Source organism: Rhinolophus ferrumequinum, chromosome 3 (assembly GCF_004115265.2).
Source record: "Rhinolophus ferrumequinum isolate MPI-CBG mRhiFer1 chromosome 3, mRhiFer1_v1.p, whole genome shotgun sequence".
Taxonomy (NCBI): Eukaryota; Metazoa; Chordata; class Mammalia; order Chiroptera; family Rhinolophidae; genus Rhinolophus; species Rhinolophus ferrumequinum.
In genome coordinates this window covers 72,023,274-72,045,459 of record NC_046286.1, presented here as the reverse complement: position 1 = coordinate 72,045,459, position 22,186 = coordinate 72,023,274, and the positions used below count along the sequence as shown (strand labels likewise).

The 22,186-nt window shown below is 37.0% G+C and overlaps 1 protein-coding gene across 1 annotated transcript; it reads right to left on the bottom strand.

Moving 5' to 3' along the window:
- Positions 1 to 389: 389 nt before the first annotated feature.
- SMPDL3A (sphingomyelin phosphodiesterase acid like 3A) lies at positions 390 to 19,685 on the bottom strand. Its single transcript, XM_033103550.1, has 9 exons — positions 19,668 to 19,685; positions 16,724 to 16,901; positions 12,629 to 12,842; positions 11,637 to 11,781; positions 7,302 to 7,398; positions 6,389 to 6,558; positions 5,737 to 5,917; positions 4,129 to 4,253; positions 390 to 2,427 (listed from the first exon to the last, which is right to left on the bottom strand). Exons 2-9 carry the CDS (start codon positions 16,833 to 16,835, stop codon positions 2,110 to 2,112), a joined length of 1,362 nt encoding a protein of 453 aa, XP_032959441.1. The 5' UTR covers positions 16,836 to 16,901; positions 19,668 to 19,685; the 3' UTR covers positions 390 to 2,109.
- Positions 19,686 to 22,186: the final 2,501 nt, after the last annotated feature.

The following is a 22,186-nucleotide window of genomic DNA, read 5'->3' as shown; positions in this document are numbered from 1 at the left end:
GGGTGCTAGGCTAGTCATTGGGATCACTTCATAAATTATACAAATATCTAACCACTATGCTGTACACCTGAAATTAATGTAAAATAATATTGAATGTCCACTGTAATTGATAAATTTCAAAAGGGGGGGAGGGAAAGGGAATAAGAGATCCAAATTTCCAGGTATAAAACAAATAGGTCATGGGGATGTAATGTACAGTATAGAGAATACAGTCAATAATATTGTGATAGCGTGGTACGGTGTCAGATGGTTGGTGGATTTATCATGGTGATCACTGCTTTAGGTATGAAATGTTGAATAACTATTGTGTACACCTGAAACTAATATAATATTGTAAGTTAGCTATATTTTTAATAAAAACCTTTAAAAAAAGACAAGTTTTACTGTGGACATAATAACATTTATTATATAATTGAACATAATCTGAAATAAATCATAATAAATAATCATAACATGCTCTGATTAGAGAATTGAAAGTTCATTTAACTACTGACAATGTATCTAAATGTTACTCAAACTTTAAGATTATTTAGTTCTATTTTAAGGTAAAAGTAAACTGAATACAAAAAGCATTAAAAATTTTAAACTGTAAAATAATGTGAGAAGGACCATCTATGTTCACTGCCCCAAATTCCCAGAAGATGTAAGAATTTAATCCACAATCATCCTGCAAACTCAAGCTTGTTTAATTCCAGGGCTGGGAATCCCTGTCTAAGTCAGCTCACGCCATCTTTGGTTTTCAACAAATTTCTTTATATTGTACAAAACTGCTTTCTTAAAATTTTTGTCCGTGAAGTATAAAAGTACATAAATACATGATGTAGTGATCTGACAGTATCAACTTTAAATATAATTGAATGTAGGATGATTTCCAAATGATTTGATGATTTTATAAGAATGAATTTTTGCTTTGTTTCAGTATTCTCACATCTCAAACACACTAATTAACCATTTCTTAAATAAAACAAATGTTTATCTAATGCCTATTAATAGTTTCTTAGATATCATATTGTTATTTTGTAATATTCATGTTCTCAGCCCTCTGGAAATCAAGGCGATTTGGTTTCACTATGATGAGCTCTCCTATCTACAAGTCGTTCTTTACATGAAGTCAAACAAGTCACAAGGGTAATGAGTTCCACACTCCTTACTGATTAACCTACAGCTGCTGATTGTAGGCCTTCTCCAGCAAACCAATGTACTGGGGTGTACAACCATCTCTTTCCCTAAATCTCGCAGCCTCCTCTTCTCTTCTACTTTAATTCTCCCACATAGCCTGGAAGCAAACAACAGCTTGGGAAAAGCTGTTGAGAAGCAAACCACCATGGGAGAACTCTGAAAACAACCCCATGAAATGAAAGCTCATTTTTATCCTCTTTCAGAATACTGTGACGAAGAAAATGCCACCACTGCATCCTAGTATACTTCTTAGAGAAATATTCAAACGTTTCAATTAATTTCGACAATCATTTACCAAGTGTCAGACACTGGACTAGGACCTAGGCCTTGCGCTAACACTGCAGTTACAATAAGTACAACTTGTGACATTCTCTTCCTTAAAAGTTAGCAGTACTAAAGAGCACTCCTGTTCCCTCACAGAGTAAAGAGTGAAGCAACACATGTCCCGTGATGTTTCATCGACTTAGACCCCTAATGAGACCTTGGTGTTTTCCCAACAGGAGATGCATGTAAACAGCGTTAACCTCAGTTTACATGTGAGATTTAAACAGCTTCAACCTCAGTTTACATATGAAGTTTTAACAAGAGTCAATTAAAAGACTGAAAATTACCTTATTAAGAATAATCCATCATAATAGGAAGAATCATTTGCTTTATTATAAAAAAGACAAGGTCAACAAGAGTATAAATTAGATATATAATTATATAAACTGGAAGACAGAAAATGTACACCTGAACATCATTCAAGTAATGGGCAGTTTAAATATATTCAATGTAATAAAAATTTATATTAAAACTGTTTACATTTGGGCATAGGAAAGAAAGGAATTCTGTTTGCCCACTCAGTAACTCACAAAGATTTACAATTCCCAGAAACTGATCTCAGAAGAGAGCAATGTTACATTTTCTATGAACACAAGTTGTGAAATACTATAGATTGTGCCTTACGTAATATTGTTTGAGGCAATCTACATAGGACTTATGATCAAGATTCATAATTGCACAAACCTGAAAGGCCTTACATTTTGCATTGCAAATTACACTGCTATCATAACTCACAAAGAAGTAATTATAGTATTTTATAAATTTCTTACTGTCTGGGATTGCAAATTGTTTAGCTAATCCATGCAAACTTTTCGGCTGCAAATCTTCAATGTCATAGGTCTGGGTCAGGATATATTCCGGCTTCCAGTTGGCTTCTCCCTTTAGGTTAGCATCTGTCAGGTTCAAATAATACTGCAACATATCCTATGGTTAAAAACAGTAACAAACCCTGGTTCACGTTTTGGCATATGAAGTACTGCACAGTAAGAAGAGTCCTTATCAGGATTTATGTGACATTCTTAATTTAAAGTTGTGGTAGTTAAAAAAAGTGAGAATTGGATTTAAGCAAAAAAAATCCTGATGGAAAATCTACACTTGTTTTTATTTTAAAAATAATGAAAGAATATAATAGAAAATAATCTAAACTATAGAAGATATACAAAATACAAAGCCTTCAATTCACATACTTCAGAAGTAGCCACTGCCAATAGTTTTGTACACAGCAGTGTATGCTGGAGGCGTCTTGTACCAACACACAAGAGCCGATTGTCAAATTTTTAGGAATCTTATGAGTTGGTTGATATTACATTGGCAGCTTGAAATTGGTCATGATGGGAGTATTTACATCATGGAAATTGGCAAACACTACAAATCAAAGAGCTTTTTTTCCCTCAGTGAACAGGTTTTTAAACATTTAGCAGCACTCTAGTGTACGTGTGTTGGTCCTGCCTTTATGTACAAAACAAATATAAATATTTAGACTATATATACCCATTTACTATCTGTTTGGCTTTTTTTTTAAAAAAATGAAGTCATACTATACAAACTGTTTTGCACTTTTAAAAATTATTTGGTGCTCTATCAGGGACATCATTCTAGTTGGTATATGTATACACACATACATACATGTACATATAGGTGTGTGTGTGTGTGTGTGTGTTTGTGTGTGTGTGTGTTTGTATCTGAGATTCAGATCCAAAAAAAGGCAACTAATAGTTGTAAAAGAATTCCTTTGGATAAGGAATAGATAAGAATTTATCTATTAATTACTTTATTTCCTTATTTAATCTAATATTTATGGATTAAATATTTTCCTAGATCTACCTCCTTTGTAAAAACATGTTCTAGGGAATAACAGAGCTACTTCCTGTTAAAATTCATCTAGGAAAAAAATCTAGTTAGATTAATAGAGACTTTAACTGAGAAATTCTTTTCAAATTATATTTGTCAAAAGGGACACAACCCAGAAGCTAAATGCCCAGCCTTTGATGCTAAATTGATCTAAAGCATAGAGTTATATAGAAACTCCAGAGAACTTTTGTCACAAAGATAAATGTTCAGCTCAACTTATTTTTTTTACAAAATGTTTTGCCAATATTTATTGAGCACTTACTATGAGCCAAGCATTTTTCTAAGTGCTTTGCATATATTTGTTCCTATAATTCTCACAGCAACTTGGTGAAGTCAGTAATACTTTAATGCCTGTTTTACAGAAGAATAGACTGGAACAGAGAAGTTAGGTAATACAGCTCATGAGAGAGTATAGGTTCAGACCTACACTCTTCTTCACAGCTATGTTCTAAAGACGAGTAATTAATAACAAATCTGGCTTAGTGAAAAGTTTCAACCTGCATACTAGTCTGCAGATAAGGCACTATCCAATGAAACCTTCCTCTAAACAGGAAGTCTTTAGAAGACATTTAGAGAAACACCCTCCCAAAGGCTGACATCATAAACTCACACTTAGAAAGTACTGACATTCAAAACATAAAAAAGAAGAAAGACATAAGATTTTTAACATAAAATACAACTCACATAGCTGCACTGAAAAGATTCAATTAAAGTAAGGAAAACTACAAAGACATGCACAAATAAGGGGTCAATTCTAAAATGGTGCCCACTTACCAATAATGTATAATCATGAGGATCATACTGAAATAGTCTGATACCAGGATTGTTGGTCTGTTTTTGCAAAGCATTCTTCACTGGGGTAACAGCAGGAGCCACAAACAAAGAATTTATTGGATTTCCTGGACAAAACATGTGTACATAAACATAATCTTTTAGAATTTGAGTTTAACTACATTAAAATTATGAATAAGTTTCAGATTAAGAGATAAACATAACAGCCAAATGATGTATGATCCTTGATGGATCCTGACTTGAGACAACAGTAAAAAGACACTTTTAAGAAAATAGGGGAATTTTTACTATGGACTGGTATTAGATGATACCAAAGAATTATTGTTGATTTTGTTCAGGTAAGCTAATGGTATTATGATTATTCAAGTTATCTATATATTTTAGCAATGCATACAGAAGCATGTAGAGCTGACACAGATGTTGTTTGAGATTCACTTTCAAATACTTCAGAAAAAATAAGACTAAAAAATGGAGAGGTAAAGTAAATGTGGCAAAGTCTTTTTTTATTGTAATTAAAGTTTATTGGGGTGACAATTGTTAGTATAAGTTATATAGATTTTAGGTGTACAATTCAGTAACACATCATTTACATATCACATTGTGTGTTCACCACTCAGAGTCAGTAATCTGGCAGTCTTGATAGATGTTAAATATAAGTGATGGTACATGGGGGTTTGTTATATCATTCTCTCTGCTTTTATGTATTTGAAAAATTTAATTAAAAAATTCAAGTTTTATAAGTACACTCACACATAAATACAAAACTAATTTGTTCTGTATCTCTACCTGAGACAATGTTCCAATAATTACATAATAAGAATTTTATTAATGTGTCACCATATTTTATGCTATCATAGAACTAAATTTCTTTCTGAGTAAAAAAGCTACCAAATGCTGGAAAATGGTCATTTTTACCAGCCCACTCATTCTAAATGAAAGAGGTAAAGCATTTCAAAACTGTTCCCCAATTACTGAAAAAAAAATACATGTTGTTTTTTCTCTTGGCTGACTACTATAAAATCAGAACTCTCATTTTGTTAACTCTCAGTTTTCTGCCCTCATGCAGACAAAATTTTTAAACATAGATAATCCCTATTTCGTTTGATGCTAGAGTTTAATCTATTTTTTTTTCTTTTAAGGCTGAGAAGATGACAACGTCACTAAGCACTTGAAAGAGCTTAATATATTTTATTTTAAACCAATGGTAAAATAAACCGCACTTTGCTCTTTAAATTCACAGAAGTAAAACAAGTCATATTAAAAGAAACGAGTCTAGCGGGTAAATGTCAAACAGTAATATTTCTCTAAACTTGAGATCTAAAAGCAAATTTGAGTGATCTGAGGGTTTCAAAGGCTTTTGTGTTGACACCAATCAAAGCAGCCCTGTGGAGCTAACAGGAAGAAACCCAACTGTCGGACTATGATATGGCCACTCACCATACAATAATGGAAGGTAATTAAATAAAAGCTGGTGTTGGCAGGTCAACTGCAGGAAACATTTAATTTACTAAATCAGCAAAAATTACTGGAGATCCTTGGCTTTGCTTTAGCATCTTGAATTGGGGAAATACAAACAAGACATCGTATTACCTTTTTTATCTGAAAGAACCATAATGCTGTCTCTGTGAGTGTGTCCATAAAATTGTCCTGCAATGACATTGCTGTATTTTCTAAAAATATCTATCAATTTTTCATTATAGTATTCTCTCATGGCTGTAGTGCTCATTGAATAGGGCAGATACCCCACTGGAATATGAGCTATGATGTACACCTGGCGAAAGAAACACAAGGAGGAGTGATGAAATCTTTTTGCACACTTGTCATCACTAAATGCCATTTAGATACACAAGATTAAAAGTATATTAGTTAAAATTTAGAAAGCAAATATACTCTCTCTCCTATTTATTACCAAAAGAAGATGAAATTAGGAAACTATTAATTTCACGATATCTGCACTTGTCTCATTTAAACTACACTGTTTATAATATAAGGTAACTGTGACATTGGTCATAATTTTCTTTATATTAGCCACGTTTTATATCAGTTGATGTCACTCAATTCCCAAAACATTAAAAGCAAAACAAAATAAAACAAACAATGACAGACATGAATCATAAGGTGTTTCATGTGAAAACATCTTCAAATTTTAACTTCTATTAATACCTGACCTTCCTCAAGTTTAACAAATATACACATTTAGCCCACCTTTTATCCCCTGATGATTTTGATCTATGAAACCTACCTTCTCCTTATTTTGCTGAGAGATATTCAGTGTACTTTCTAGCCATTCAAACTGATTTGCTGGGTCAGTCTCATTCAGGGTGACGACATCTGGGCCGTAGTACAAATTTGTGTTTAGACTGATGATCCTAAGGTTCAGATTAGTTGAAACTTTCTGTGAATAAAAGCCACCTATAAAAACAAATTTAAAACACGTTCTAGAAAAACACACAGATATGCAGTCACTGTGAAAGCAAATTCTTAATTAAGGTTCATAAGGCAGTCAGGATGGTTATATTTATTTTTCATACTTTGGTTTCTACATGCATAGGCTGTCATTAGATAAGAATCCCTTTTAACAGACATTTATTGCAAAACAAAACTATCATGTGTTAGGTCCAATGCTGACACTTCCACATGTAGAAGTAACAATAGTTGTATCCAATATTCAGATGAAAAGATAATTAAATATATTGGCACTAGGCCATGAGGTACTGAATTTTGTAAAATAAAGATTAATATATCAACTCCTACTTTTGTATGACTAGGGAGTTAAGATGAGAATAATTGTGAAATACAAAACCCAAAGAATGGGAACACACAATGGAACTTGCCAGAGATAACTGAAGAAATGGCGGACAAATGAGAGTTGTTACATCTTTGTGGAGATGAGGCTTGAAGGCATAGCCCCATTCACACCAGTGAACCAGTGGTAACAGAACACCCAAGAGTCTACTGTCAGTGTTAGCCACTGAGATCTCGGCCTTGCTTTCTTTGTCCTGGGCCCACTCACCATGCATGCCTTTCCTCAGCTTTCAAACAAGACTTATGTCTCTCCAGAATTGGTACACACAACCAAACATTAAAGATCTAAATCTAAACAACATGGAAAAAAAAATGCAGACACAATGGGGATGAGTAAATCTTTCACTCACCTTTCCTTAAAGTATGAATAGCTTCTTCATCTAACCATGGTTTCCAGAGGTTTGCCACTGCACTGTACACCTTGCTGGTGAATGTAGGCAGTTGATCCTGGCCACAAACAATATCATTCACCATTGAAACTCTAAAGATATGTGGATTAATTAATTTAAACATTACTTGAGTGCTCACTACTATGTTAGGCCTCTGGAAATACAAGGTGGGATACCAGATAGACTTAACCTTCAAGGAATTTATAACTTAGTTGGGGAAACAGGGACAAAATATAAACAATCACCTATAAAACAATGTAATGTGCTAGGCGCTACTGCAGAGGTTCTGAGAGTGTAGAAACAATCAAGTCTGGTCCAGAGAATCAGAGGGAAGAAAGAAGAGAGCATTTGAACCAAGCCTTGAATAGTGATTCATTAATGTTGACAAAAAAAAAGTCATCAGACAGAGAAGGACAAATACTTTATGATTTCACTTACATGTGAAATCTAAAAATCAAAACAAAACAGAAACAGACTCATAGGCATAGAGAACAAACTGATGGTTGCCAGTGGGGAAGGAGATGGGAAAAATGTCAAAAAAGATAAAAAGGAACAAGAGGAACAAATTTCCGGTTATAAAATCAATAAGTCACAGGAATGTAAAGTATAGTATAGGGAATATAGTCAATAATATTGTAATAACCTTATACATGTCAGATGGTTACTAGACTTGTCATCGTGAACACTTTGTTAGGTATATAAGTATCGAATCACTATGTTATATACCTGAAACTAATATTAATATTGTACACTAACCACATTCTTTTTAAAAGTCATCAAAGCAAAAACAATGGCTGATGCAAACACAGTTCCATATACAGAGAAGAGGACGCATTTTAGTGTGGTCAGGGTATAGGATGGATATGAGCATATGCTACTAAAGAGACACTGAAGACAGGTTTGGGCCTGAACAGGCAGGGCCTAGTGTAGCACACAGAAGGAATGGAGAAAATTCCATGGTTTTAGAATTAAACCAAGTCCTCTGAAATGTTAACACCACTATAAAGCTTCTTAACTTCTTGAATAAAGATTTACAACCACAAGCTTTTGATTTGAAGAACTCTATTATGTCAGCCTAAATTATATCAAAAATGTTTTTATTTTTTTAATATTATACTAGATGTATACAACATTAATTTTACTTTCATAAACTATCTTTTATCACCCTACTTTATCATATCACAATAAAGTATCTTTATGGTGACATAAGCTCTAGGGAAGAAAAAAACAAGACTTTAAGGAAATAGATACTGACTAAAAACACAGAAATCATTTGTAAAATTGGGTAATTACTATTTTTTGTTTTAAAAACTTAAATTAAAAAACTGAAGCCATTTTCTTCACTTTCCACATGTTCTTCTCTACATTAGTGACAGAGACCTATTTTTTAAAGGAGTTTTCCTGTCAGCATTAATTAAAATGCTTAGTTATTTTTCAAGATGACACCCTAGTCACGTTAGTTCCTAATCTATATGACTAATACATGATGAAAGTAAATACATTCAGGGTAAGTAATAAACAAATGACTTGTTTAACTATAACTAATTATCCAAAGTATATTTTCAGTTTGTGTCAGAGATCAGAGTCATCTGTCTGAACATTACACAATGTTTTAGGCCAATCTAGATTCTGATTAAAAATTGGTCATCATCATCATCTAAAAACCTGAAGTCTTAGTCATTTGTTTACTTTGGGATGGATGCCAAGATACTGGAACGGCATGAAGAATCTTAAAATCATATAAAAATTACTCTAGACTTTTCTATTTTAAATATGAGAAATATCAACACCAGGCTAGTTAGGTGATTTATCCAGGAACAACGGGTCAATCTCAGAGCTGGGTCTAAATCCCAGGTCCTTGCACCATTACTCTTACATCCAATTATCTATTGCACCATGTTATCATCAGTCCTTTTTGGCTATGACATGTCCACTGTTGAGAATTAAAATCCACAGTGTGATGGGAGGTGACCCACCCAGAAGTTTCATGGTACCGGCCTTACCAGTGTAAGAGTAAATGAGGACCTTGGCCCAGACTGTTTTCTAGGAGGGTAACTGGAAGGAATCACTGTGCTGCCCACACTAGTATTAACTTCTAATGGAATGGGTGGGGACATACATATGTATATGCATGTTTATGTGGCTATGTTTATACAGATGCTGACAGGGTTTTAATGGAAATAACACTTGTCAAATTTATTTGTCATTAACATCCACCAGAATTCAATCTCAGATATCAGTCTCTAGTAAAATTTGTTGTGGGGCTTTCATGTTACATTTGACATTCCTGAAATGTAACATGTGGGGTAAAACAATGGCAGTAGAATAATAGAAAGATTTTTCAGACACAAAGTCATAATCAAGAAAGAGAAAAAAAAAAAACAACTCTTTAAGGTATACAGACTGCCCAATTACCATAGCTGTACATATAATAGGATATAGTTTAGAAGTTGGATGGTATCTATATCTTTGAAATATTATAAGATGTGACTTCACAAAAAGAAGACAAAATAAAAGTAAAATAAAACAAATCCTCAAAGGAGTTAAGAAAAATGTATCGCATGTCACAACTTAATACTATAACCACCACTCCACTCATTGAGGGTTTATTATATGCCAGGTAGGAAGCTATGCGCTTTTTATCTAGTGTCACTAATTCTCACAAAAACGTTGCAAGGCAGGTATTATTGATCCTATTTACAAGTGAGTGTTCTGTGGAATAGGGACATTAAGTGAAGTATCCAAGTTGGTCATGCTATTAGAAACAGGGCAGAACAGGGATTTACGTTCTGGTGAATATGACTCTAAACCCCATGTTTCTATTATACCAGTCTGCCTGTCACCTAAAGCATATAAAAACAATGTGTGTAACCTCTGGCTCTGGAGATTTTCCATCCCCAAACCTCCATACTGTGTGGTCTAACATCTCAACAGTAACAAAAGTCAACCACTGGTTCAGAGGCCAACTCACCAAGACTCACATATTGTTCATCTCAAGACTGGAGGCCAGTGCCAAGAAGTCACTTGAAACTTAAGCTTATCCTAGAGGACAACTTTTCAACATCACTGTATCCAGGTTAGACGAACTAATATATTCAAGACCCTCATGAAGCATCCTTTTGATATAAGATGGAAAAGATACTCTAAGCAAAAAGAAAAATGTAGACAAAGAGAGTCCTGAAAGTAAATATCGTGTTCTGGAGATACTGATTATGTTAGTCTGGCAAGAACAAAGACGTGTGAAAGATGTGGGTCTAACTGAATACAAAAGATCCAGGATATGGGCTCCGCTCTAAGTGATTGTGAGCGCTTGAACAAGCAACTTATCCTTTCTAGGCCTCGGTTTTCTCATCTATAAAATGAAGAGTAGATCTAGACGAGGCTCAGCAAACTTTTTCTATAAAAGGCCAAATAATAATTAGTTTAGGCTTATGAATGATATGGTCTCTGCCTCAACTCTCTACTCTACCATTGCAAAAGCCACAGGCAATACAGAAAGAATAGCCATGGCTGTGTCCTAATAAAACTTTATTTATAAAAATAAGTGACAGGCCAAATTTGGAACACAGACTATAGTTTGCAAAGCCCTGGAGTAAACAACAATCTCTAAGATCTCTTGAATTTGTACAAATCTAAGATTCTACACTACTATAACAAGACCGTATAACCAGGGTTGGTATCCAGCTGTTATGCACAGGCTACTTAACAAATGACTGCTCTGATAAGTTGAAGCCCAGGCTATATAGGTATTACATATTCTGAACAGTGTCTGCTTTGAATCACACCTTAAATAGATAAGCTGCACTTGAACATGGTTCTTTGGTTCTTACAAATAGCTTGCTATGTTTTTAAAGTTTTTAATCACAGACTAGCTTAGATTAGATTAGAGTGTGGAGAGCTTTCTATGTCTCACTGAAATTCTGAAAAATGTAAGCATTTGTCAGCGTTAACCTTCCTTGCTAACCTTATCATGGAAATATAAATGAATGACAAAATTATTCAAAAACAAGAAATTAAGGAAGATTATAAAAGAAAACAAAAATTAGTAGTTCACAAACTAGATAACGTGCTTCTGAAAACTCACTACGGACATAACATTTTAACAATTACTAAGAGTCACTTTAAAATCCCCCTCCAAAACATTCATGTTGCCATCCTTGATGGTTGGCATTAAGAGCACACTGCCTCGATAAGCCCCACTTCCACACCCTACCATCAGCTAGTTATTGTCATAATTTTGACACTACTGATGGGTAAAATCCTTTAAGCACTTCTGGAAGTTGAGGTCAAATTTACCTGTGGCCAATAGTCATGATTACCCAGCGCAGGGAAAACCTGGAGATTTGGAAAGAGACTCTGGATGGTGGTTGTCATATTAGCAATCACACTTATGACTCTATCTGTTGAGAGTTCATGCACTGGAACATGAGGTGGGCTATCCCTGAAAAGGAGAAGAATGATAGAGAATAAAATCAGTTTCTACAAAAAGGCACTAGATTTATGTGTGAAGCCTTGCTCCACCAAAAACCAACAGATAATTAAGAGTTGATAAACTACTCTTCATTTACCTTAATCCTACCAAAAAAAAAGTGAAATTACAAAAGGTAAACTAGAAATATCAGCCAATTTCACTGCCTGACTGAAAATTTATGAAAGGTTAAAAATTTTAGTAATTAAAAGTACATATTCCAGAGCCCAAATGCCTGGATTCAAATCCCAGTTTGCCACTTACTAGCTATGTGCACTTGGGCAGGTTACTTAGATGCTCAGTGCCTTCATTTCCTCATCTGTAAAATGGGAACAATAATTAATAATAATAATATCTATTATAAAGAGTAAATCAGTTACAATGTATAAATTAATTAAAATAGTGCCATGGTCATTATTGCAGGAAGCATAGGCCTCTTCACTCTACAATGATGGATAGAATTAATCAATTATACCACCAGAAGATGATACGAAATTGCTATCACAGACTACCTCCCATTGTTGCCATCTGTCTTCAGTTATTTAACCAAGACATTTATCACATTTATAAATACTTCAAGACACTGATACAAGTGTGCTATTTATGGATTCATGTTCATTAACATTGACATCTTTCTTGTATTCTAAAAAAAGACAAAATTTTTCTTATCTCTAACAATGTCGATTAATTTGACCTAGTATTTTTTAAAACCAAATAATTCTTAAAACATAATTAATCTTATGGAATTCAGCTTTCTAATGACGCTTAGGACACTATAGGTAAATATTAAATAACTGATGGTCTTTATATAATCACTTACCCTGTCCATATCATGAAAGATGCTTCTTGTTCTGAATTTTTAATAAAATCAAATGCTGACAGAATAAGGTGATATGGAGAATCACACATAACATCTCCAAAAGGTCCAGGATCAGAGGCATTTATGCCTTTGGATGAAGCACACACTTTTGTGAGGTCATCTGTGATGTGGTAAGTAGGGTCTAAGTGTAAGTCAGTCACGTGCCAAAACTGTCCTGTTGATTAGAAAAGAAATGGTGCTAAATCTACTTTTTTTTGGTATTCCCATACAAATATTTACAGTAAGTCTAGACACAGTTGCTCCTCCCTGTTACGGAGCAAAGTCTTAGGAACTTAAGTGTTCATATGCCCTGAAGTTAGATACAATCTTTTCCTGTGAGATGAAGATTCTAAGGACAGTAGGAAGAATGTACTAGAATTTACTACTTACATGTGTCAGAACTGAGGAGGATAACAAGACTATATAACAAACACAAACTGCATAATGAAATATACAGAGACATCCTTCAAGGAGGTCAATAATAATATCATATTGTGTCTTAACAGCATGTCTGTTTCATTCCAAAAGGTAAAGTTTTATAATTTATTTACATGCTTCTTGTAGAAAAACTGATATAGAAATATCATGTGGTTTGTTAGGGTGACACAGTGAATAGATTGCAGAACCAGAAACTAAATACTAAGTCTCCTAAATTCTATTTTTTTTTATTAGTTTCAGGTGTACACAACAATGTAATAGATATTTATCACTTACACCCCTCACAAAGTGATAACCCCCCACCCCCATCTACTACCCCTCTGACATCGCATACAGCCATTACATTTCCCCTGTCTCTATTCCTTATGCTGTACTCCACTTACTGTGAATATATATGTATCTATAATATATATAATTATAGTTGATATTCATTATTATTCAGCTTCAGCTTCAGGTGTACAGAGCAGTTATCAGGCATCTACACTGTCCATGAAGTGGTCTCCCTAATGAGACAAGTGTCCATCAGATACCCTACAAAATCTTTATAACATTATTGATTATATTCCCCAAATTAACTTTCGTATCTCCGAAACTTCCTCATTTCCAAAGAATAGTTTAAATTTATCAAGTACTTACTGTAAGTTCAGTACTTTTTTTTTAATGCTTTACATATATTAACTCATAATTATTTCCATTTTGCAAGTAAGGAACTGCAGCACACAGAGATTAAATATGTCATAGGCAACAGAGCCAAGACAGGGATTCAGGAAATCTGACTCCAGAGGCCGCGTTGTTCTTAACCACTGCACACGCTGCATCTCTGTGTGTGCTCACTTTCAAATGTCCTTCTGTCTCACTCACCTCATGTAAAATAGATAATGACAGCACCTACATGATATACTGTGCTGATTAAGGGACATGAGATAATAAATACATTAAATTTTTGTAAACCAAAACTGGAAACACGTTAAGGACACATCCCTCTGATATAATTTAGTATCTAGATTTATATATCCCCAGCATCTAGAATATGCCTGACCTATAGTAGGCCCTCAACAGACATTCTATAATTAGACATAGACAGATTTCAGGATTTCCTCAAGATCACACAGTGACTCAGCAATGAAAGCTAAACTTGAACCAGTCTCTCCAGACTGGCAGTCCTGTGCTCTTTCCACAACACCGCATTGCCAGACAGATAAGTGAGGGAAGGTAATTACTTAGATGCACTGAAGGGTGTCTTTAAATAGACGCCAAGGAAGGAGCTCTAACAGGTTCTTAACCTGGAATTTATGAGTAATGAACCTCTGGAGGCCTCACCTCCCACCTGTAATAAAATCGTATACAAAATGCTGTGTGTGTGTGTGTGTGTGAGTGTGTGTGTGTATGCGCGCACGTGTGTGAGTGTGTGTGTATGCATGCACGTGTGTGTGTGTGTGTGTGTGTGTGTGTGTGTGTGTGTGTGTTTCCAAGACCACAGACCTGGCTTGTGGCAGAGCCCACACTCCCATCCAGCCTCTCTGGTTCACAATCCAAAGTTCTTTCCACTACACCACACTTACTATCTTGTTCTCCAGATAAACTTTAAAAGATGCCCACAAATGTTTGTATGTGTCTATATGTTGTCAACATAGCTAGATAAATGCTCATAATTATACCAAAAAAAAAAAAGAAAAACTTACAACCTATCTTAGAAAGTTTTAATTTATTCTCAAGGACCTAGTAAACCATAATTTAGATGTTTGGACATATGGCTGTTTAAAAACAGGTGTTTTTATTTGTTTATGTCAGGTCCTACCAACTAGTCCAGCAGGTCCTAACCTACTAAGTCTAAAGAATTGTGGCTAAACACACTCAGGGGAAGCTCCTCTGGGTTGTCCTCTGACCACCAGGACTTGACAGGACAGAAAACTGAACAGGGAATTTGCACACACACACACACACACACACACACACACACACACAAATATCAAGTGAGCGGAAGCCAGTTACGGCGAGTGTTGTAAGGAAATCCAAGCATTTTGGGATGGGAGAGGAGGAAAGGGGAAGGTCACATCAAATGAAATAATATATGGGGTGTGAAACTGCTAAGTCAACACATAGCAGCTCTTTGAACCCCGTCACACTTCTCCCTCTTCCCTAGGTGACTCAACTTGTTGCTTCTCTACCAAAACACGGAATTGTGAACTGGAGAGTCACTAGCCCCAGCACCTTGTGGTGCCTTCACCAATTAGATTCTTAAAAGCAAAGGCTGAATTTGCCATTGGTTGGTCTCACGCAACCTGAGACTGAGACATTTTATCTAGAAATCCTAAACAGCCACATACATAATTAAACATAGCTCCAGCTTTAATAAAAGCAGGAACCAGCATACATAAGTATATTTTGAAACAATTTCTTGTTGTGAATGATAGTTGGGAAACCAGATTTATAGTTCTTGCTCTCAACCGCCTGACAGCTGAGTCATGAGGACTTGGCTTTCAGACAAAGAGCGGGCATTTTTCACAGAACATTTCCAAAGTGCTTGAGAGGCAAGAGCAAAAGAGTGGAGAGATTTGGGATTAAGCACTGCACAGTTTCAGAGACAGCTGTGCGGAAAGCACAGGACAGAATTCCACCTAATTTTTCCCCCTCTAAATAACAGAGCAAGTATTTTTTTAAAGGGAGTCTGGAAGGTGTGGGTACCTTGATCTTTGAAGCGGAAGGCTCAAAAATCCCTCATCCAACATTTATCTATTCTGGAACAGGGGTTCTCAATCTCTAGTGTCTATCAGAATTTCCTGGAGCGTTTGTTAAACAAATTGTCGGGCCCCAATTCTCGTAGTTTCGGATTCCGGAGGTTCGGGTTGGGATTGAAAACCTGCATTTTTAACAAGTTTAAGTGGTGCTCGTGCTGCTGGTCCCAGACCGCACTTTGAGACCCATCACTGTCACAGGCACTGTATAAAGTGTTAGGAATGAATGAAATTGGTCTCGCTCGCGGGTATCCTAGCGTCCAGGTAAAGTGAAATGAAGGCCCCACGCACGATTTCTAACGTAGCCTAGGGGTGGGTAGCACCGAGGCTGTGACCGTACTCTGCATGAGGGAGTGGAAAAAAAAGGCCACCAAACTCGGTGAGCGAGACAGAAGATACTGAGTCCCACTGAAATGTACACCCCTCAGGTGAGGCAGAAAGTTTGTAGCTCCCTCTCGGCTCTGGGCAGATTCAGGGCCGCTGGAAGGGCGGGACATCCAGCTCCCAGCTTAGTTTTTCCTGTTAGCACGCAGCTTTTCCTTCCCTCCTCCTGGGAGCAAAACATCCGGAGACACAAAGTGTGAACCACTGCACGGGAGGTGGATCCAGCTGCCGCGTCCGCAGGGAGCACCCTCCCTGGGGCGGGTACTTCTCCCAGTCAAGCCTCTGCCTCCCCGCGATTCGACTTGGCGCTCTGGTCCCTCCGTGGCTCTCGCCCTCCCGCGCCCAGCAGCCGGCGTTGGCGCCCCGCGCATCTGGGGCCCGGATCGCTGGGGTCCGGCTCGGGGCGCCCCGTGGCCCCACGCACTTCTGACTGAGCCGGCGCTCCCGCCCCGGCGCGCTCCGGCCGCTCCGGAGAGGGCAAGGGTTGCGGACGACTCACCCACCGCCGGAGCCGGACTCTGAAAGCCTGAGGGCGCCAGAGGCAGTCCCAGACCGCGTTGGCAGTGCCAGATGGTCAACAGGCAGCAAAAGATCGCGTCCAGCAGCGCCATCGCGGGTCACGGCCACAAGCCTGGGAGACTGGCGCCGTCCTGCGGCTCCACTCGGACCGTCAGGCTCTGGGGGTGGGGAGGAGGCAGAAGACAGATGGAGGTGTAGACGCCCAGCGGTCACGTGCGAGGGCAGAGCCTGCAGCAGCTCGGTTAGCCCGACCAGCAGCTGCCTAATGATTTCTTGCCCTTTTACTTCTTAGCCTCAGTGATTGGCCTCGGAAGGAATGTGTTTCGGCTAGACCCCGGCCTAAATGCCACCTGCCCCGAATCCTACGGGGCTTCTCTTCAGAAGAGGTGCAGAGAACCTTGGAGTATCCTGATTTGGAGGAGGTAGGCAGAAGTTTTGGATCACACACTGGATCTCAAAGTGTGGTCCCTGAACTGGCTGCATCAGCCCTACCTAGGAATTCTAGTTAGAAAGGAAAATTTCCAGGCTCCAGGCCAGGCCAATTGCACTAGAAACTCAAGGGGTGGAGCCCAGTAATTTGTGTTTTTACAAGCCCTCAGGGTGTTGCTAAAGTGGTAGAGCTGTTCCACAACTACTGCTGGAATACAATACAAAAAATTGGAGTTTTGTTTGCTGAAAAACAAAATTTAACCAAATAAACTTGACAATCAAATTGACTTTATTAAAGGGCCCTGGACAGGGTGTACAAAATAGAAGGTTTTTCTAGGAATAAGGGTGGGGCAAGAGAGCTACTAACAAAAGAAAAGAAAGGACAGCAAGACTGGGGTGGGAGGGAGAAGGGCAAGGGTTTCTATCATGCAGATTGCCTCTTCTTTCTACAGGGATAAGGTTGGAGAGGGCCCAAAGGACTGATTACCTCATTGGTGTTTACCAGAAAACTCCAGACTGATTGATTAAGAGTATATTTCTGGGAGAGAACGAAGTGCGATGGGTCAGGTATCAAATCTAGGTTTGGTATCATGAGCTACTTAGCACAAGTGAGGCCATTTGGGGCCTGTAGTTTTCTCTTTAACAGTGTGTTTGTTTTTAACAACTGTGTTAGAACACTATCTCAGAACTAAGATAGGGAGGGTGGAGGCAGGGCCTCCAACAAAACCATTAACCACGTGGTAGGGCCTGCTACAAAACCAATAATGGCCATTGGAGACACGAGACCTGTAAATCAAGATGAGACAGGGAGACCAGCCAGAACTTGCCAAAGCCAAGATGGTGACAAAAGCCACCTCCAAGTAACCTCCAGCCACAGTATATGGTCATTATAATACATCTCATTGCTAAATGACATCCTACAAGTGCTATCATACTTCCAGAGAGGACCATATAAGGACAAAAAGGAGGTGTATCCCCACTATCCAGAAAACCCACCACTTCCCAAAACAAATAGGAATATTCCTTCCCGTATTCCCCTACTAAAATGCTTAACTAATAAAAAACCACAGCCCCAGAGAGGATTGGGGTTGCTCTCTTGCACAGAGACAACTGCTCTGCCTATGGAATAATCTTTAATCAATAAACTACTTTTGCTTTATTTCCTGGCTCACGCTTGAATTCCTGCGCAAAGCCAAGGACCCTCTTTTCCTGTAACAAGAGCCATGCTTTATATATTCCAGAGATGCATGAGAATCATGAATAAAGCCAGTTGATTTTATTCTTTCATGGAATTTTTGAAGATGCTTCTAAAGAGAAAACGATGGGCCCAAAATGGTGTCACTCATGCTAAAAGCCCAGGATACCAAAACTAGATTTACTATCTAATCTAATTGCAGATTCAACCTCTCCCGGAAGCAGAATCTTAATCTACTAATCAGGAATTTTCTGGTGAAGCACTGATAAAGTAATCTATCACTTGGGCCTCTAATCCACACATAGAAAGAAGAGGCAATCTGTAGGAGAAAAACCCTTGCCCTTCCCCACCCCAGAAGTCTTGCTCTAAAAATAAACCTTAATTTTGTTAGTAGTTCCCTTGCCCCTCCCTTATTCCTATAAGAACAGTCCATTCTGTACATACAACCTCTTAGAGCACACTTCTAGTTGTTAGGTGAGATGCTGTCCAGTTTATGAAGCACTTGATAAAGGTAATTAGATCTTCAAATTTACTTGGTCAAATTTTGTTTTTAACAATACTTAGTATAATGAAAGAGCCAAGATTCCCAAACTGCCTTGGGTTCCGTGTTCCTTCCAATACCATTTATTAGGATCCTAACCCCTTTAAGATAGAAAAGAATATAGTTTAAATTTGTAGGGCATGGAATTCCTTTGGAGAAGAAAATACCCTCCCAAATAACAAACCTCATAAAAGATGTTGTAAAGTATATTTGTTTCCCATCAGAGAAAACCTTATTTTGGATCCTGTGTAATAAAATGGGAATGTGTCTCATGAAAGAGGCTTTGAAATGGGAATCAAGGCACCTTCATTTTCTGTTTCATATCCTGCCAGGTCAGCTCAAGTCTTGTCTCAGCTTTAGGATTATTCCAAAGCCTTTGAGAATCAAAGTTCTTCCCAATGGTATACAAAATCGTCCTTGTAGACCTAATCGCAGAACCAGCTCCAACTGGTCCTATCTTGTTTCTAACAAGATACTGAGTTACTTTTCAAAGATCACAGACCAAAACCCCAAGTCATGCCAAAACCAATGCATACACAGAGGAGAGAACTTTGACCTCCAAGTCTTACCCCACCTTTCTACTCCCTGTTTTCTTTGGCTGTCCTTTATATCCACTCTCTAAAAAGCACAATGCTTCAACATCTCTGGGTGTATACCTCAACCCTGAGTGTTTGTAGGTCTCCACATTCTAGGTGTTGTGAGGGTATAGTATATATAAGGGAGAGAGAACTCCTGTGAGAGGCAAGAGCTGCTGCTTACTCATTGTCAAGGTTCCGTGACTGGATTTCACGAGATAGCCTTTAGCATAGTTTCCATATTTGGGATCTTGGAGTTTCAGAAATGTTTTTCCAGGGTCTAATGGTCAAATTGCCTTTGGACTTGCTGATTTTTCCTTTTTTGTTAACTGTGTTAAAAAGGGGGGAGGTGGGAAAAAATTAGTTCATTGACAGGTTATTATGTATAGAGACAGAATACGGCTTGAAGAAAAATGATTTGCAATGGCCCTGTAAACATTTAAGCAAAAATATCTGTTAATTATCTTCCTAGAAAAAAATGCGTTTGGTCCATCATTGCAACTCTTGATCTTTTAGCCCAGTGTAACTGTGTCTCCTATTTAGGCTACCCAGAAACTTTTCTATTCTTCACTCCATAAGACAGTTATTGTGGAAATAAATGCCAGAAGGATATTATTTAGCCTAATGATAATGACCTGAAGCTGAATCCCCATCCTTGGCCTTGTATCTTTAACAATAGACAGGCCAGAATCTATGCTTCTACCAGAGCATAGGCTGAAATCACCAAGAGAAACAGTCCTTCAGGAGAAGCAGAGATGCGGGCTGTCAGAGCAATTGGAGCATATGCCCTCTCAGAGTTCTGCTTCACACTTTTATTTATTTTTTCAATTACAGTTCACATTCAATATTATATTAGTTTCAGGTGTACAGCATAGTGGTTAGATATTGATATAACTTTTGAAGTAATCCCCCCCATAAGCCTAGTGTCCACCTGGTACCATACATCATTATTATATTATTGACTATATTCTCTATGCTGTACTTTATATCCCTGTGACTATTTTGTAACTGCCAATTTTTACTTCTTAATCCCTTCACCTTTTCTATCCATTCCCAACCTCCTCCCATCTGGCAACCAGCAGTTCTCTTAGCTATGAGTCTGTTTGTTTGGTTTGTTCATTTTGTTTTTTTTCAAGATTCCGTATATAAGTGATATTTGTCATTCTCTGTCTGACTTATTTCACTTAGCATAATACCCTCTAGGTCCATCCATGTTGTTGTAAATGGTAAGATTTCATTCTTTTTTTGTATATAGATGTACCACATCTTCTTTATCCAATCATCTACTGATGGACACTTTTGTTGCCTCCATATCTTGGCTATCATAAATAATGCTGCAGTGAACATAAGGATGAATATGCATATATCTTTTCGAATTATTGTTTTGGATTTCCTCAGATAAATATTCAGAAGTGGAATTGCTGGGTCATAGCTTTTAAAGACAAAAGTAGACTGTAGTTTTAGTAATGGTAACCTTAACCAGATAATCTTAAATCTTGACATTGTACATTCAGATGTTAAATCCTATAGCTGCACTTTAGATTTTTCTACTCTTTATTATAGTAATTAAAATAATAAAATAGTCAGGTAATAGTATCATTGTAGTAAATTGTGTAAGTTAAAGGAAGTTTTCTCATACTTATAAGTAAGTAAATTGTACCTTGAATTAACTTACAGAAACTTGCCGGAATCACTAGGTTAATTAAAAATTAACATTGCATATTTGTACTGAAAAATATTTACCCTTTCCCCACCTCCTGCCCACAAAGGCTAACAGAGAAAAGACTTCCTAAGGCATGATCAGGGAATATAAAATCTTATATTTTTGCTTCAGAAAAGAAGTTAGCTGAAATATTAATTTTTGAGAGGAAATAAGGAGGAAAATTTCAAGGTTTCCAATTCTTGGTATTATTTACTAGTCATGAGAACTTGGATATATAAATCTAATCTTCAATTTCTTTATCAGTAAAGTACAGGTAACATTTGCCTTACTTGCTTCACATTGTGGGTTTGAGAGAATGTATAAATAGCATTTTGTAAATAGTGAAATATAAAATAACATTTGTTTGTATTTACAAATGCAAACCCTTGCCAGTTACAAACAGATAGATATTTACTTTCTGTCCTTTGGTCAACTCAGTTCCAACAACTCCCACACAAAGAATGTGAACGCTTGTCTGTTTATTCTACAAACACTCCGTTTTGGCATTGACTTATTGACTTAGTTCAGCTCAATGTACTTTTATGGAGACACATCTTTATCATCCAGGATAACATTCACTCTCTTTTTCTATTTACCTTTCAATAAGAAATTTGAATTATATGACATTTTGATTGTTGTTATTTGGATTATATTTACCTTTTAATAAGACATTTTCATGTGTATCATTTTGCTTCTTTAGGATGCCTGTTTCTAATAGCAAGAGGTCATTTGTGCAACTCACCCCACCATGACAATGCTTCTTTGCATCCTGGCCAAACAAATTTAATCATCACATATTCTCTATGGGAGTTTCAACCAAAACTATAGCATATTCACATTTCCCTAGGCTTCTGCTTATTTTTTTTTAATTAGTATTTTAAACAAAGTGCTAACTTTTCCAGCCTCACTTTATGCCAGAGAAAGGCTATTGTATTTAGAACTCTAATATACAATTCCCAGCTAGATTAGTGAGGTTACAAACAACAACAAAATCTCATGGG

Bases quoted from the DNA above. Each gene is read 5' to 3' on its own strand.
- SMPDL3A (XM_033103550.1), bottom strand. From the start codon at position 16,835: ATGGCGCTGCTGGACGCGATCTTTTGCTGCCTGTTGACCATCTGGCAC. The intron at 11,782-12,628 runs GTAAGTGATTAT...TCTCCTTTTCAG, and splicing joins TCTTTCATGATATGGACAGG to GGATAGCCCACCTCATGTTC. The intron at 4,254-5,736 runs GTAATACGATGT...TGTTTTGTCCAG, and splicing joins GGTTCTTTCAGATAAAAAAG to GAAATCCAATAAATTCTTTG.